The 18,269-nt window shown below is 41.6% G+C and overlaps 1 protein-coding gene across 1 annotated transcript; it reads right to left on the bottom strand.

Annotated features, from left to right (window-relative positions):
• Positions 1 to 952: 952 nt before the first annotated feature.
• Positions 953 to 14,634, bottom strand: enc1 (ectodermal-neural cortex 1). The gene is made up of 3 exons (XM_084935692.1): positions 14,280 to 14,634; positions 7,522 to 9,337; positions 953 to 3,406 (listed from the first exon to the last, which is right to left on the bottom strand). Exon 2 carries the CDS (start codon positions 9,329 to 9,331, stop codon positions 7,556 to 7,558), a length of 1,776 nt encoding a protein of 591 aa, XP_084791818.1. The 5' UTR covers positions 9,332 to 9,337; positions 14,280 to 14,634; the 3' UTR covers positions 953 to 3,406; positions 7,522 to 7,555.
• Between the last annotated feature and the right edge of the window lie 3,635 nt (positions 14,635 to 18,269).

Below are 18,269 nucleotides of genomic sequence, written 5' to 3'. Positions count from 1 at the left end.
CCCACACACAAAGCCCCCGCATTTAACCTTCAGTGTCAGCTTGATGTTGTTTTTTTCCCCCGGATCTCAGAGTGCTTGAGAAAAACATTCTTGTAAGAAAAGTGAAAATGGTGCCGGTACGATTTTTCACAGCTTTTTTAGTTTTTTCACAACATCTCAGCACATGCTGACACAGTCAGAAAAAACACTTGTTTATTTCTCAAGCCACCATCCCTTCCCCCTCCCCTCCAGCGTGTTTTTGCTTGCATGAGGGTCGGGGATCCAGTAGAACTGGTGTTTCTCAACCACATGTCACCGGTCAGGAGTTGTGTCAGGGCGAAGAATGTAAACAGAGTCAGCAGAGCTGGAGCTGGAGGAACTCAGCCGGTGGCGGTGCGCTCTGCGGTCGCGGGCTGATGGGATGTTAAAACTTGTTACTTGTTAAAACCTGGGGACGTCCTAAAGCAGCAAGGACTTCACTACTAGCGTGCTGCTTTGCAATGCATTTCATTGGAAGATAGAGGAGGGGGAGGGGGTGTAAAAAGTGAGAGGGGGAGTCAGGGCTGGGGAGGTGCTTTTTAAGATTTCATGATGTCTTCCAGCCCCCACAGTTGGCAGGAAAAAAAAAGGTTGCTGTTGCCAAGGTGACTTGACAGAGAAAGGGAAAGTATCTGGCTGTTCTTGTGCAGGAAGCTCAGAAGCCAGGGGCACAGATAAGATGATTTCAGTCCCTCCTCCACAGAACAAAAGCCGTACGCATGATATACTGCCTTAAATACCTCAGGACGCTCTGGCTGCTGCGTTCACCCCAAAGCTGCCGAAATATGTGAAACATGCAGCAGTGCAGAAAGTCTCCTATGCTGTGCTGAAGCTGCCTTGCGCCCTTTAAAATACACACCACCACCACCGCGTTAAAACAAGCCAATGGACAAATGGTTTTTGGCACTGAGAAGAAAGACACAACACTTTACAGTCAAGAGGAAAAAACTCTTATGTTTATTTAGCCATGAATTTCACATTGTGAAAAAAATCACATGTACAAAATAATGCCATAAAAATAGAAATTAAAACTCTTACATGACGAAAGGAACCGATGCACACCGACAGTGGCTTAATTTACATCAACACATGAAAGCAAGATACTGCACCCGATTCTGAGCCGGCTGGATTTCCAGATAAAACAAGAGGATAAAGGAGGGCAAAGAGCTGAAATGGGAAATGCCACTCAGCAATTAGGTGCAAATTGAAGGGGCATTCATTACTCTCTTGTTGCCAGGGAAACTTCTACAGGGAAAGAAGTACTCCCGTCTGATTGGCGGGGCCGGAGGCTCCGTGTTCCGTGGTTGGATGAGGTCAAACTTATGGAGCCACAATGGTTTGTCCTGAAATTGCCAATAAAAGGGAACTTTTGGGTGGCTTGGGGCGCTGAAGCAGAATTTACTGGGCTGTTAATCCCCTGTTGATTTAATTTGACTGCACATGGAAGTTTAAAAAAAATTACATACATATTCCACCAAAACATTACCTCTTACATTGAAATTCAATGATACCATTAATATTCAAATGTAAAACGCCAATGTTCAGGTCACACAGACAGACACACAGACGAAAAACACTGATTAATGTTGCCAAGTGTTTCATATGAAAGTGTTTAATGACACATGTTTTGGTCTTCGGATACCTCTTTTTTTTTTCTTTTTTTTAATGTGTATGAATGACACTATGGTGAAAAGCACTGTGGTGTCTGCCCTTAACAATGCACAGCTTACTGGAATTCTTAACCTAATGATTACAAAGACTCATGAGAAGCCAAGTTAGCACATGTGACAGTCCTCCAGCTGTCACAATCTTAGCCATGTCAGGGTTACTCTCCCATGTTGGTACTGGGTCATATACTGCACCGATCTCCCAGCTTTTTCTGTTTTATGGTTCATCTAACCCACTTCATTTGGTCTCCTATTTAGGCTGATTTAAGGCAAGTTTGGACCCAGATTAGAGCTTAAAGAGAATTAAAACAACATTTCTTTCAAAGCCGTTCAGTCTTCTATAGTGTAAGGGACTCTATAGTCTTGCTAATGACTGCTTTACATCATCCGTAGTGTGAGTCATTCTTCCTCTTGCATCCATGAAACCCTGGGAGAGGTTTCTCTTAAAAGAACCAAGTACCTCACGCAAAAAACTGGACTGTCCAAAATACAGCCGCCCGCCCCAACTGCGATGAAATTAAAACACAACAACCGGCCATGCACAACATAACCCAAACATACATTCACATAATGAACACAGGCAGAGAAGAAAATAAATATGATTAAAACATCTTAACATAACAAGAGTATTCATTGCCATATAAATTAAGACTACATTGCAGCAAGTTTAAGAAGAAACTGATAACTTCTCAGTTTGCGTTTAAGGTGACGAGAGTCCATGCCAGTTTTTTTGTTATCTTTTGTTTGTTTTCTTAGCGAATCACCACGAACATGCTCAAAAAAGGGTTCAGCTACGACTCAGGCGAGCGAGCCGCTGCTTTTGTCAGAAGCAAAGCCAGTCTTTTACAGCATGAAGTGTTACGGCGTTCCTTCCGAGCCTGCCGAAATCCGCCCAGCCCTGTGTACAGTGGGTTGGTTCAGCGAGCGTCACATGCAAACATATAAGGTCATGACCTCAAGGCACCTTCACCCCATCCCACTCCTTGGCCATGCACAGATCTACCCCTCCAACCTCTTCCAACTCAGCTGGTGTTGGCCATCAAAACCTCACAAACCAGGCAGTGACAGGGCACTGCCTGGTTTGTTTCTGTGTCACAGCTGTTAGACACACAAGCTTGAAACGACGCAAACGAAGATACAAACAGAAGAGCTTATTAGAGGACTGAGGGGGTGTTTGCTCCTTCATTCTGCCTTTTATAAATCATCTATGTTCAGTCAAACTTTAACCTATCATCGTGTTCCACTTCCAGCAATCTAAACAGGGCATCTGTCATGCTATACATTTTTTCTTCTTTTTCTCTTAATATTTAAAAACAACAATAAAGTCTTCACAAGCATTTCATGACTGAACGGGGGGAAAGAAATGCAGGTAGTGTGATATGTTTTCAGCACGCCAGTGGCAGCATGAAAGCACAAGTGTAAAATGCCCCACGCAGAGTGGGAGTTTGTGCCAAGCAGCAGTTTGTTTGGTTTGTTTGCGTGAACTTCTTTTTACTGTATGCCTCAGCTTCCATCTCACAAAACGAGAGATGGCATCGTTCTAGTGAAAGCGTCCATCTGTCCATGCCTCTGATTTTTTTTCTTCTTTCTTTTTTTGCCTCTTTGCAACATCAAAATGAATGCGGGCGTCTGTACATCACTGCTCAGTGTCTCTTTTGGAGAAAAAGAATGTGTGCTTCTTCACAGTTGGGAGACCAGTAGATGATGCAAAACAGGGAAATCTAAGGGAGAGAGAAAAGAAAGACTCATTAGGCAGGCTAATAAGGTGAAAATGCCTGAAAGCAAACAGTGCTAAACAGTTTAAAGGTGACTTTTTAATTATTCAAAACAGTACAGAAGATGGATTAGGAATAAAAGATTTTTTTTCCTATCTAAAGAGTCAGGGTGCACAAAATAAAACCAAACTCCTGTCTAGTGGACTGTATCCCTGCTGTTGAGTCAGCTTTTTGGAGACGTGTATTTGTGTTTACATGAGCAGTATTGGATTGTGTTTAATTCACTTAATAATCACGACAGACATGAGTGATGCACATGATCTAAACAACAATTTAGGAGTATGAACAGTCCACAGGTTGTATTTTACTGCAGAATCAGTGAATCTAATTCAAACTCAGTGAATGTATTGCTGGGAACCACAGTGAGAGAAGTGTAGTGTTTGGTGTCATTTGGGTGAGCGTGCCTCACATGTTGGTTACAAGTTGCTTTCTGTTAGCAGTATATTCAGTTTAATTAAATTCCATTTTGTTTATACATAGTGCCAAACCACAACAATAGTCGCCTCGAGGTGCTATATACTGTAAGGTAATAATAATAATAATAATAAATTTTATTTATGAGCGCCTTTCAAGTCACCCAAGGACACTTTACAATAGGATAAAACACTTAGTAAAACAATGGCAGAATAAGAACAATAAAATAAAAGCACAAGATAAAATGAACAAACAGTGGATTCACAGTGAATATGCAGATTTGAACAGATGAGTTTTGAGTTGGGATTTAAACTGGGGGAGAGAACCAATATTTCTTATTTCAGGGGGCAGAGAGTTCCACAGCCTGGGAGCAGAGCAGCTGAAAGCTCTGCTTCCCATGGTGGTGAGGCGGAAGGAAGGTACAGTAAGCTGGATAGAAGAAGAAGAACGAAGTGAACGGGCAGAACAAGTGGTGGTTAACAGGTCAGAAAGGTAAGAAGGAGCGAGGTTATGAATGGCCTTGAAGGTGAGCAGAAGAAGTTTGAAAATTATCCGGAATTTCACAGGGAGCCAGTGAAGTTCCTGGAGAACAGGGGTGATGTGCTGGTAGGAGGGGGTTCTGGTGATAATGCGAGCAGCAGAGTTCTGAACCAGTTGAAGCTTATGAAGGGATTTTTGGGGGAGACCATGCAGAAGAGAATTGCAGTAGTCAATACGGGAGGTAACAAGACTATGTACAAGAATGGACGTAGACTGGGTGGAAAGAGAAGGAAGCAATCTGTTAATGTTACGTAGATGGAAGTAGGCAGAACGGGTGAGATTATTGATGTGAGATTTATAGGAAAGTGAACTGTCTAGGATGACACCAAGGCTCTTAACCTGAGGAGAAGGGAAAACTGTGGAGTTATCGATGGTGAGTGAGAAATGGTTTGCCTTCAAAAGGTTGGATTTGGTGCCAATAAGGAGGATCTCAGTTTTATCCTCATTGAGCTTTAAAAAATTAGAGGTAAACCAGGATTTTAACTCGGATAGACATTCTGTAAGGGAAGAAGGTGGGAAGGAGGAATCAGGTTTGCAAGAGAGATATAACTGGGTGTCATCAGCAAAACAGTGAAACTGAAGATCAAATTTGCGGAAGATGGTACCTAGAGGTAAAGACACTACAATAATACAGAGAAAACCACAACAGTCAGACAACCCTCTGAGCAAGCACTTGGCAACAGTGGGAAGGAAAAACTCCCTTTTTAACAGGAAGAAACTAATAATAATAACTCACGATTAAATGCAAAGTAGTACATAAACACATAGAGAGTGAAAAGAGGTGAGTGAAGTGCATATGAGTATATGTCTCTGTTACACTCTCCCCGTATGGGTAGTGCTGTTGTGTACCTTCAGATCCAGAAACCTACTAGTACTGGATTTCTGTTCAAAATTATTAGTAGTCTGAAAACTGGAGTCCTGAGTTTTGTTTTAGTCCAGAGATTAACACAGATTTGCTAGAGTATTTAAAGCAGTGGATACTGTGTGATCTCCATTTGTTTACTTTTATGTCAATAGTTGAAGCCTGATTACTCTGACATGTTCTAAAAGATGGGATTATTAGCTTAGCTTAGTTTATCTTAGTTTAGCTTAGCAGCTAACTGTGGAAAATTGAGAAAAAGCTAGCGTGGCTTCATCTGATGCTAACAACCCACCAACCATTATATTCGCTTCACCCATACAAAGACTGAGGTCTAAAATGATTCTGTTATGCCTCACATTAGGCATTTTGGTGGTAATTCTTCAACCATTTTTCCCTGCTAACAGCTTTCTGAGACAATAAAAAAGGAGAACTCAAAGAGGAGTTAGTAATTTTCCCCTGGGAGAAAAAGACTGCAAACTTAGTTTTTTCCCCTCACAGCTACAATCTCCTCCTGTGAGGTCTAACATCCTTCATTCTCCTTTTATTCCTAAACAGTCAGCCTTCTTTTCCATTCCTCCACATTTCATCTTTTCACCGCGTTCATTGAGTAGACTGTCAGTTGCCATGACAGGCAGACACAGAAAAAAAACAAATTCTCTATTAAATTAGTGGCAGGATTATTCACTTCACTGAGCATTTTATTGCGCTGGCTTACAGATAGTTCAGGCCTTCAGTCTCTCTTTCAGAGACAAGTCACAAAAAAAAAGAAACAATGCAAAATATTTTATCCAGTAAAGAAGAGGAACATCACAGCCTTATAGCAGTGATGCCACTCCGAGCAGTTTCCTGGGATTATCAAGTGGGACATCGTCTGTGTATGTCAGTACTTTGCATTCATACCTGCTAGCCATTTCAGAAAAAAATAGAGAAAAATGAAAGACTGTCTGCAAGGCTATGTGTGCGTGGGCATCGGAGTAGGTTGCAGTGATTGTCTGATGTGATGTGATCATGACCCTCCAGCCTGCAGTGCGCAGAAAGATCAGGTTTGCCAGCTCACTACCCATGCTCCACATACGTCCAGCCTATTTACCATCAGAGCTGGAGACCGTAGTTAAAAATAAGACCAGGAAGGCACAGACGGAACCGGAAGAGACCGTAAATTTTCAGAGCGAGGCCACTACTATGAAGGATAGTGTGTGTTTGAGTGGACTGAGGGGTAGGTCTCACGCCGTCTAGCTTTACAACGCCTCTTCATGTCCCTCGCTGCCACTTCTCGCAGTCGCCTCATCTTGTAGCTGATGATGAATGGTTTCCGACACTGCGTGAGTCGCCGGCCACCTCCCTCTCACCCAGTGTAAAGACCATAACCTCATCAAAGGAAGGCAACTGAGAGTGGATTATCCGCGCTGGGGTGTTGCAGCCTGCTGGTGTGGAGCTTGTCTAATTGGCAGACCCCTTTTTCTCTCTTAGAGAGATTTCCCCCACAGGAGCAATAAAAGTATCCTATTCTCTTTCAATTACCCTCTCTGTCCTTCGGCCCATCCCCGCAGCCGCATAACTCACTTAACTAAAGCACACAAGCCCTATCAATCCCCCACTGGTCTGCCCTCCACTCCACTTATCTTGCCAGTGTAACTCTTATTGTGAAAATCTAAAAGCCTAACAGAGTGAAAAATTGCATCATGTTACAGGCCTGGATTCTTTTTAACTTTAAAATCATGATACTTCAAACTCTAAATGCAATTCACATAGACATACATCTATACGGGAGTAAAACATTAATAATGCAATTCAATACTGAGTGTTTATATTACCAAAAACTGTCAAACCCTTCAAAGAGTGCTTCAAAGAATCGCTGTAGTGTAGCACTGTCAGATTTGTGATGGAGGGTTCTTAAAAAATTATCAAATTGTATGATTTCCCTTGGGAAAACCCAACCCTTGGACTGCCCTAGATCAAACACGAATGCTGACAGAGCTGTCAAAGAGTCAGGTGTGTTATAGCAGTGGCTAACATTGCCTCGAGGTGCTAGTCTCAAACAGAAGGGAAGTGTACTGCTGAGGTGGGGGGTTTTTTCTTCGTATTTCTAGTTACATTTCCAGTTACTTGAGGCAATTTATTGGATTTTTTTACAGCTCCTACTGAAACAAAAAAAAACTGCTTCATACAACTGTTCTCATATATCGCATAACACCAGTACTCCACAAGGCGCGTAAAATCAAAGGTGTCAGGAGCACGATCTTACCTAATGGAAAGGGTGCATGTAGAGGGTTCTGAACTCAATCAGGTAGATGTTTCCAGGTGCTGACGAAAGCAGTAGGAATGAGTGAGTATGGCACTGTAGTTATGCTGTTCCACGCATCCAGTGTGGGGTCATAGCAGTCCAGAGTTTTACACCTCTGTGTGCCAAAGTACCCACCCACCACATAGAGTTTGTTCCCTGATGCCACAGCCTGGCAGCTCATCCTCTTGGCAGTCACATCACCCACTTTTGTCCACTGGTAGCTCTCGCTGCTGAACTTGTATGCCGAGCATGCTGAGAACTCTGTGTCTCCGCCCATGACGAAGATCTGGTTTCCCAGGACAGCGGCGGCTGTGTAGCGCCATGGCTGAGGGCAGGATGCAGGCACGGTCCATCGGTTCTCCTGCGGATCGTAGCACTGCACCTTGGGCAGCTTGTCGTGGGTGACGCTGGTTCCTCCGAAAGCAAAGAGTTTGAGTTTGACGCTAACTACTGCTGCGTTGCTCACACCCTCTCTCAGAGGAGCTACCATTGTCCACTTGTTTGCCACAGGGTCAAACTGCTCCACCTGTTTGAGAGACACTGATGGAGAAGCTGGAAGGCAGCCTGTCGCTGCGGTGTGACCACCTACGACGTAGAGACAGTGTTTCAGCTCTGCAGACCCGTGGCCGAACCTGGCAATCAGCATGGGTGCCGCCTTTGACCATTCCTCGTGGACAGTGTCATAGACCCAAACATCTTTGGACACGCCATTTTCTGAGCCTCTACCACCAGTGATGTACACCTTACATCCAATTGCACAGGCACTAAACTCCTTCCGTGGACTGGGGATGTCAGCCTTTGGGATGATCTCTTTGGCTTTCTGGTCCACGAGGTACAACTTGTCACACATGAAAGTCTGGCCACCCAGAAGAAACAGGGCATGGCTGGTTTTTCTTGGTCGAGCACATGGGCTGTTAACAACGCCATCGTTCTGCAGGATTTTCAGCTTACAGCGAATAGCTTCATCCACCAGCTCCTTGCTCTTGGCCTGGGAGTTAATTAGCTCTTCAGTAGAGACGTTCTCCATTAAAAAGATGGCAGGCAATAGCGCAAGACGAACCGTTCTCAGGAGCTCCGGGAGATGGCAGTGCCTCCTTTCCAAGTCGTAGTTGATCCAGTTAAGAGCAGCTTCATAAACCAGTCTCTCGTCTTCTGTCTCTAGCTCCTCATGCGATAAAAGCTGCACCACCATATCTTTGGGCAGTTGGAGGAAGTCCTCCGTCTTGCAAATAGCAGGAAAGTTGCTGAGGCACATGCCCCAGGAGAGCTCTGACAGCTTGGTGCACTGATGGGCGTCTGACAACAGAAGCATGCCAAGGCAGTTGGATGGGTGAAGGTTTCTCTCTAAGAATTCTGCGCAGGCATCCCGGATGTCCTGAAACTCCAACATGTCCCCAGCCTCCAACAACGACTCTGCATTCTCCTCATTGATGACCACCCGTGATGAATAAGCGTAATCCAGCAGGAGCTCCAAAACCTCCGGGTGGATCGAATCACGGAAGTCAACCTCACTGGCCTGACTCTCCCTCAGGCCACCGCTGAACATGGCCTCAAAGTAGCGACTGCAGGCAGCCAGCACTGCGCGGTGGCAGGGAAAGGAGCGGCTGCCAGCATGGAGCAAGACGTCGGTGAAAAGCCTTTGCTGCCGCAGCGAGTTGAGGTGCATAAGGACGCTGTCGGCATAGGAGGACTTGTGAAAAAGGTAGATGTTCATGGAGCCGGTGCTGGCTCGCGATTTTCGGTTCTCATGGACGCACACGGACATTTTCATTGAATCCTAAAATGAAAGAGATAAAGAAAAATCTCTCATCAATGCACTGCACATTTGAAGCCCACTACACATAATTATTATTCACCAATTCAACATTTCCCACAACGTGTATCTTCCGTCTTCAAATAGTCTGTAATATGGTGTATCTTAACCTTTTAAACACATCCACTAAAACTTAAAGCTAGATGCAATTTATGTTGAAAAATGGGGCATGTAGTAGCTATTAATCAGGAGCTTTACAGCGCAAACAAACTGTTTGTCCTGTACAATTAGTCATAAAAATGTAGGTTTAGTGAAGTGAATACAGTGGATGCACTATGTGGTGATGTTGATGCTGATATATTACATTGTTGGGCACTGATATCCACAATGAGATTAAAAAAAACAACTTAAAATGTATTTTTGGAGGAGGAATCTCAATCCTTCCCAAGAGATCAAGATATTCAGAAAGAGATCAAGTGATTACAAATTACAAAACAGCATAAATCTGAGGGTTCTGAAGGTCGAGTAGATAACAATTGTGTTCTTGCAGAGACTGCAAGGCCTTGCAGCTCTGAGCAATGCTAATCCTCCTCTTTCAGAGATGCCACGATTAACAATGAAGTTTCCCTTTGCAGAGGATTCTTCATGAAAAGGGAAAAAGAAAGAGACAGTGGGGCTCTTTTAAGCCTCTGAGAAATGCACACTCTCCTCCCAGAAAATCACAGCTCCCATCTTCACTGTCTTCGCCCTGTGCTCGCTCACAGCTCGCTTTTATTCCAACCAATTTCTAGACATGTCAAGTGCCTTCTCTATTTACAGAGAGACCAAGTCTCTGTCTGACCCAGTAAATCCACAGCTGACAGACATTTTAAGTTGTCAGCCTGCCCCTAAGTCTATCGGTCTTGATAGAATTTGATAGAAGGCTGGTTAATCTTAGTAGTAAGGGTAGGTTTTAGTACAAAAACAGGACTGGGCTTGTTTCTAATGGTTTTGTAATTTCATTCTTGACTGCAAATAGCTCCACAACCTGACAGCTGCTGTGAATTATAATGATTTAAAAGTTCTGATGGCTCAATAAGAAAAAAAAACATCAATAAAATGCTTCAGAAGAAGAAATAGACCTCCATTTATATGCTAGGTATAAAACAGATGTAGACGTTTAAGAAAAACTGAATTTCTATGGAGGTTCAACGCTTAAAGGAAGTCATATATTTAAATATATATATATATATATATAAATATATATATATATATATATATTATACATATATACATATATATACATATACATATACATATACATATACATATACATATATATGTATGTATATGTATATGTATATATATACATATACATGTATATGTATATATATACATATACATATATATATATAATATTTACACTTTTCTGCATTTCAAAGGCTCTCCTAAAGTGAAATCTATTGTAGCTGAAAGGGGTCAAGCTCTGTCAGCAAGCAAATGTTTTACAAACCTACAGGTGGTGAGCATTTGATGTTCGAATGATAGGATTTTCACTTCAAGAGTGAAAGAGTTCAAAAGTTCCTTGCTGTCATAAATGACTCCTCTTCAAAAAACAGAAAGCTACAGAGAGCTAAGGACAGCTTCCATTTTCCCTAAGTTGCATCATCTGTTCCAAAATCCTCAGAATGCAGTCTCATGAATAGGAAATCAAGCCCAATCCCTGCAGGTATGAATGCAAGTCCAGTGGGGATTTCTGGTGAGCAGTGGCACTCATACCTTGGGCTTAATATCTCAATGCATACTGAATGAACAGCTATGAATTTTGATTTTATTTTTTTTGGCATTCAGGGTGCTCAGAGGATGAATCTTAATGATTCTGGGCTTTGTCCCTTTGAACATGTTCGCACAGGGATGTCAGCGCACAGCTCAAAGGACAGCGATGCCTGTGCACAGCCTTTCCACGTCTTTGTATAAAGAGGAAGAATCTTATTTATCACAAGTTATTGAAACCCAAAACCAACCGCCACCGGTTGAACAGGATTTACTGCATTCCTGCAGTGACAAAACTGGCAACCTGTCAACTCCTGGCCTCTGGCTCATCTGTAATGAGAACATCCTCACCTAATCTCCTTGCACACGTCACATGCTACACACACACACGGACACATTGCAGCTCAGGGTTTCTAACTGGAGGCTGTAAGTGACTCGATTTAAATATGTGATCCTTATAAGTCAGGCGCTAAAATGAAGAGGTTTCACACTTGTTAATCATTGGCATATTAATAAATAGAACCATTGGTACTCTCAGGCACTGGAGCTGGCAGATAAACACTTCAGTTAGTCCAATAATTTAGCTTCATACTGGGTAGCAAAATGATTACAAGCTAATTATAGTCTACCAGTAAATGATAGACACTTAGCTGAGCTGCTAACCGTCTCTGTTCTTTTGCCAAACAAATCATTTAGTGGCAATAAAATAGCAAAGCACAACACAGCTTTTCCATTTTAATCTCACTGCAACGCACTCATACCTCCAAACAGCACTGCTGGCCGGCACAATTACCAAAGGTGATCTGTTTGCACAATCTTCATTTTCCCTGTTGTCAAACGAAAGTGCTCACTCACGCCCGCATACTGGGGAGTGCGGGAAAGGTGAACAATGAAAAGATCAGTAAACCACATGCCTCAACTATTTGCATATTAAAGGGTAAAGCCTGGATTACCAGCTCAAGCAGCTGGTCCCGAAACCCGTCTGTGACATATACAAGCACGGCTAGATTCAAAATAGAAATAAATAAAACAAAAAAAATTTTTTTATACAAATCTTAGACAATGCAACGAGAAAGAATAATTGAAGACTGCACTTACGCTTAAAAGTGTTGGATTTGCTTCCTGATTATAAGCTTAAACTTAGACTAACCTCTGAAACATAAGCACGTTTCTCTTGTTTTGATCTTAAGCACTGATTACAGAGGAAATTAAATAACTCGTATCACTGTTTCAATTTGCTTTACCTTTCATTACTTTAATCTCATCATCCACAGGACACAGGCACAGGGCGCATTCAAACATCACGAGTGTGACAAGTCTGTAAAAATTCCTGACAGCTGTCTGGAAACTGTAAATTACATGGAAGTTACAAGCGGAATGCAAAAAGAAAACTATTTCAAAGCTAGGATTAAACTGACAAACCCTTTTCGGCTATGAACTAATGCAGGCTGTCTTACTCCTGCTCTAAATGAGAACAAACTCCTGGACACATCTTCACATATGTAGACGTAATCTGCACAAGGTGGATTTTGTGCATTTCCCATGAGAATATAGGAAAATATAATCAATTTCAAAGTAAAAATAATAATAATAATAAGCAAATGATAACATTTACATAACATGTTGGGGAACATGCACTTCCCTCTTTGGTGACTCAAGTTTTTCATACCATAATTTATCTGATTATCTGATGTTTCTGACTCTTTTTTCTTTGCGCAACATTCTTCCTCCTACTTATTCATAGATTTATGACAAAGCAAAGTAGCAAAGATTTTTAGGTTAATGAAACCTTATTAACATAACCTACAAAGAGGTTCAACCTCAAGTAGTTTAAGTCCCCACCCTGCCTCCATTCAAACCACATTGGTGAGAAAATTCCTGAAGGTTTTGTACTGTTGGTCAGAAAGAACAAAAGACATTGCTGTGAGTACTGAGAAGTTCTGCTGTGCCATTAATATTTCTATTTCTTTTACAAAGCAGTCATTTTTATAGTTTATTTTTAAGGACAGTGGAGAGAAAGACTCACAGTTGCAAAGGTGGTGCCCAATTTACCGCAAATGTGCAGATAAAGCAGCCTAATTTCAAACACAAACCCTTCGATGACCATTAAAATATGTGACAGCTTGTGGTATAATAAAGCAAATATCTCTGTTGCACAAGTTAATACAAACAACTAGACTAAAATAATAATTTGTCACAGCTTATCAGCATTGAGGTTTCCACGCTGCTCTGGAGGACTTCCCTGATTACCCTCTATTATAATACCACAGTCAGTACACCAAAGGGTCCAGACAGGAAGAAATGCCAGCAGTGCCAAAATGTGTGGTTGGCTGGGTGGCTGAGAGAGAGAGAGAGATGTCTTCCTCATCCCACCCCTCACAGAAATCAGATCCACACACTGAGCACACAGCCCAGAAAGCCCACACTACACGCCTCACTCAGAAAGCACACAGTTAAAGGACATGCACATGCAGCCACTGGACTCGAGCCAGAGCCTGGCTGACTACAGCCTGTTTAAAAATCATTGCCAGGTGTTCACAGTCAACCATGGACTCAGGAAGAGGGATGGGAGGGGAGTCACTTCAAAAGTAAACACCGGAGCTTATGTGGACCTCGTTCTGTACATCTGCCACTCGGTGAGTGGGGGCGGTAATTGAAGCAAGATGCAAAACAAGAGGAAAGAGCAATGAGCTATAGATGTGGTCGCCTGCTTCTTTAGTGTTGGTCGGAATCGAAATGTACGATCTCAAGTCTAAATGCACAAACAAACGCCGTACAATTGAAAAAACAAACAAACAAACAAACAAAAAAACCTAATTAAATAAATTAAAATCATGGCTTTGTAACGTCGAGAAGAGCGCGTCACACCTGACGTCGCATTTTAAACAAGCAAAACATCCCCAGCATGCACGGATGTGCAAGGAAACAGCTGAGGACATGAACGCAGACGACCGAGTGGAGATCAGCTATCGATAAATCAATAAATCAATAAAATGAACCTGAACGTGATCAGCGAATGTAAACATTGTTGCGCTTCCTAATGGAGCTTTCCGTCATCGTGAGAGCAGAAAGGGGATGCATTCGTAGTTACTATCTAACAATCGAGCCACACGCTTTAACATGATGCAGTGAGGTGGTTTAGCATTATTATTATCATCATTATTATAATCAATATTATTATCATGTATTATTATTATGCTTTGTTTTGTTTTACCTCTTTGGGTGAAAGCAGGAGTTCAATTGTGCCCGGAGTTTCCCTCGAACATGCCACTTCTACAAGAGCCACGATGCAAGCCTTACGCTCGGGGAGTGCAACTCCGTGGGATTTATATCCGAAAGGTCACGGAATACTAAGTCGAGATCCACGCCGATTGTGAGTTACAGGTAGTTTACCGAGGCTTCTATGGACCTCTGGACAGCCGGGTATCAATAGATGGTAGCTGTGATGTGAAGGATGAGCGGAGATGTTTGGATGAGCTCCTCTAAAGCTGCTGCTGCTGTGTGACTGAATCCTATGTGTCCTCCTCATTCTCCTGCGCTCCCACTTCTCTCTCACTGAAACAAGTGGGTGTGTCCACAGTGGGAACTGGGAGGACCGTAACCTCGCGCACGAAACCGACGGAAGGAAAGAGAACATGTACCATACCATCCCACTGTGTAAGATAATTACCAAGTAATCCCTAAAGATGAGTTCAGTTAAAGTTTTCTTTTTTCTTTTTTTAAAGGACTTTCTGACCGTTCAGACTCTTAATAAAGTATGCATTAGAGGAGTCATATGATTAACGTATCTGAAAGATTTATTTATATATATATATATATATATATATATATATACATACACACACACACACATGTCTCTAAATCTTTCTACAAAGTAACTACTAAGCAGGCTGCGTGCATAGGAGCGGTGCTTAACTTGGTTTGAAATGCAAATGCTTTAGTAAAATGCTGATACAGTGTGCAGGAGCTGATGGTAGATCGCAGCAGTCCACGTAATGGTTAAGACCAAACAGGATCCACCCAGCATTGTGACAGAAGAGCCAAGAGAAAATTAAAGGTATTGTTCCGGTGTTGTGCTTTGTGGACTCAAGACTTTAAACAGCCACTCCAAGGCATTCTGAAACAATAACATATAGGAAATGCCACAAAGTCTGACTGAGTCACATTGAGCCAGTGTCAGGTCCTATAGGATTACAAAGGTCTCTGTGGTTTTTAGTAAAAGAGGGGAGAGCTGGGAACGGGAAGTCCAATTTTATCCGTGAGCATCTTGTGTGAGTCACATCTGCGGTGCTCGTTCACGGTGCATTTGGCTGTGACTAAACTCTTCAGAGGATCCTCGAGGCTGTGATGTTGCTGTTTGGTTTGTTTGTTTTTGATGTGCAGTGTGGTGGCCACAGAGCTGTTGAGAACTCACACCCAGTTCCCTTTCCCATCGACTGTTGATGAAAACCGAACAATCGGTTTATGCTGAGGATAACGCAGCATACTGTTCACCAGGGAAGTACACTATGAAAAGTGTTGAAGAGAAACGTCTTTGCGCTCTAACATGGACTTTGTGTATGGCAAGAGAGACACCTAGTGGGCAAAGTAATGCAAGTAGCCCTGTTATGTGCAGGATGCTACTTTATTTGGCAGCATAATTGTTGCCAAATAATGACAATTTAATATATTTGCCAATAATTATTATTGTCAAATAATTAATTATTGTCAACAGCAGACTAGCAGACAAACAGGTTTTTGTATTGTTTCTTTGCTCACTTGTAAGAAGTTTGTAGTGCAGTAAAAATCAGGTAAATGTAGCATGACATATGTTTTCTTTATTATACAAACATTATATAGGAGTAGATAATGGATAACTGAATAACTTTTTATTACAGTATATTCCTAACTAAGCAGCTCATTCTCAACACTTTTATGAAAATTTGACCTTATATGACCTTGAAGAAGAGGTCAGAGGTCCAAGCTAACGTGATATCCCTTTACTGTACTTTCTATAAGTTGATAATACATATGCTAACAAATCACCATTAGGTAATACTACTTTATATGAAGCTTCAAGGTGGAGCCTGTCCCAGATGCCATAGAGTGAAAGGTGGGTACACCCTGGACACATATGCTAGCATGGGTGGAAACTGGAGGACCTGGAGAGAACTCCTGGTACTCCAGTGGATTCCAACACAGAAACCTCTTGCTGTGAAAGATTAATAATAACTAATGATTCAGTGCAGAGAGGTGTATAAAGACATGGTAAGTGGAAAAGGTGACTGAAGAAGAAATCCTCAGTGCATCATGGGAATCCCCCAGCAGCTATTGCAGTGTAACTATGGGAGGATTCAGGCTCACCTGATCCTGCCCTAACATTTTAAAAAGTAGAGAGGATGTCTGTCTCCCAAATACAAAATTGGAAGCTGGTTCCACAGAAGAGAGCCCTGAAAGCTGAAGGCTCTGCCTCCAATTCTACTTTTAAATTCTCTAGGAACCACAAGTAAGCCTGCAGTCTGAGAGCAAAGTGCCCCAATGAGGTGATACAGCACTATGAGGTCATTCAGATAAGATGGGGCCTGATTATTCAAGACTTTATATGTGGAGCAGGATTTTGAATTTGATTCTGGATTTAACAGGGGGCCAATGAAGGGAAGCCAATATAGGCAAAATATTCTTTCTCTTTCTAGTCCCTGCCAGTACTCTTGATTTTGGATCAACTGAAGGCTTTTCATGGAGTTTTTCGAATATCCTGATAATAATGAATTACAATAGTCCAGCCTAGAAGTAATAAATGCATGAACTAGCTTTTCAGCGTCATCCTGAGACGGGATATTCATAATTTCAAAGATATAACGGTAATACAAAAAAGCAGTACCACATATTTGTTTAATATGTCCACTAAAGAACATATCCTGGTCAAAAATGACGCCAAGGTTCTTCACAGTGTTACTGGAGGCCACAGTAATGCCATCCAGAGTAAGTATCCGGTTAAATACCATATTTCTACAATTTTTAGGGCCGAGTACAATAACCTCAGTTTTATGTGAATTTAGAAGCAGAAAATTAGAGGCCATCCATGGTGTTTATGTCTTTACGACAACTGCAGTTTAACTAATTGTTGTGTCCTATCTGGCTTCATGGATAGATAAAGTGGTATGCTATGTTGTATAATGGCATACCTCTAATTATTGGTATGCCATTATACAAGTGGTTACAAGTGGTAGATATTCAACTACATGGTGTATTGATCAAGTCCATGTGGTGTTTGGTAGATTTATTTGTCTATTCTAATTGTAGTAAAATGGTATTCTGAATACTATACACCAATTTATTTTAAGCAGGGATTATACTGTTATTTGTCGATTCACATATAGATAACAAAATGATGTGCCATAAAATACTTTATATGACATGAGAAACAAAAAAACATTTGTATTGGCCTCACACAGCTGAATAACACTGTGGTTAGTAGATGTTGAAAGGCACCATCAGTGATGAGTTAAAATGACCAAATGACAATGCAAATACATGCTAGCTATTTGAAGCGCTTAGACTGTAATCAGCTAATTCTGTTTTACCCAAAGTGTCTGCCTATATTTTTGTCATTTGTGAGTTAAATAAATGCTCCAATCTGCATATTATTCTTTCAGTTTGGGGTTCTTGTGATTAAAAGTAATTAATGGACGAATAAGCATGCAAAGAGCTAGTTATGTTATGGTTTTTTTAGATTACCCTGTCATGTGGGCTGTCAAAGATACACAGTAAAACCTGTTGTTCTTGTTCAGCACTAACTTCAGCAGCCAAGCACGTCAGTTAGAAATGAGTAAGCAAATATACCCGATGGCAAGTTGTATGTAAATTCACACACTTCACTTTAGGCTGTAAACACATTCACATACTCTAGATAATAGAATAATAAGGTGTAATTTAAATACTGGTCAAAGTTTGGTGTCTTTCTTTTTAAACAGAAAGGTAGGTTCGTGATGCAAAGCATACTGTACATTTAGGTGCTATCCCAAAACATAGTGTGAAAGAACCTTCTTTTTTAAGTCAAAGAAAGAAAAAAAATGGAATATTGTTAAAAGGCCAAGTCAGTAACCTGATGTCACAATAATGTAGTGTGCTTTTGACTTACTGTTACACTGCAACACTTTGTTACTTAAATGCTTCCCAACGCTTACACAATACAAAAGTAAAAGCAGAGAAACTATTAAAAACG

This window comes from Perissodus microlepis, chromosome 7 (genome assembly GCF_051167445.1).
Source record: "Perissodus microlepis isolate ML-2025 ecotype Zambia chromosome 7, ASM5116744v1, whole genome shotgun sequence".
NCBI lineage: Eukaryota > Metazoa > Chordata > Actinopteri > Cichliformes > Cichlidae > Perissodus > Perissodus microlepis.
The sequence above is the reverse complement of the archived record's forward strand: the minus strand, read 5'-3'. Positions and strand labels throughout refer to the sequence as shown.

What these genes read in the sequence shown, in the direction of transcription:
- enc1 (XM_084935692.1), bottom strand. Translation starts at nt 9,331, where the DNA reads ATGAAAATGTCCGTGTGCGTCCATGAGAACCGAAAATCGCGAGCCAGC.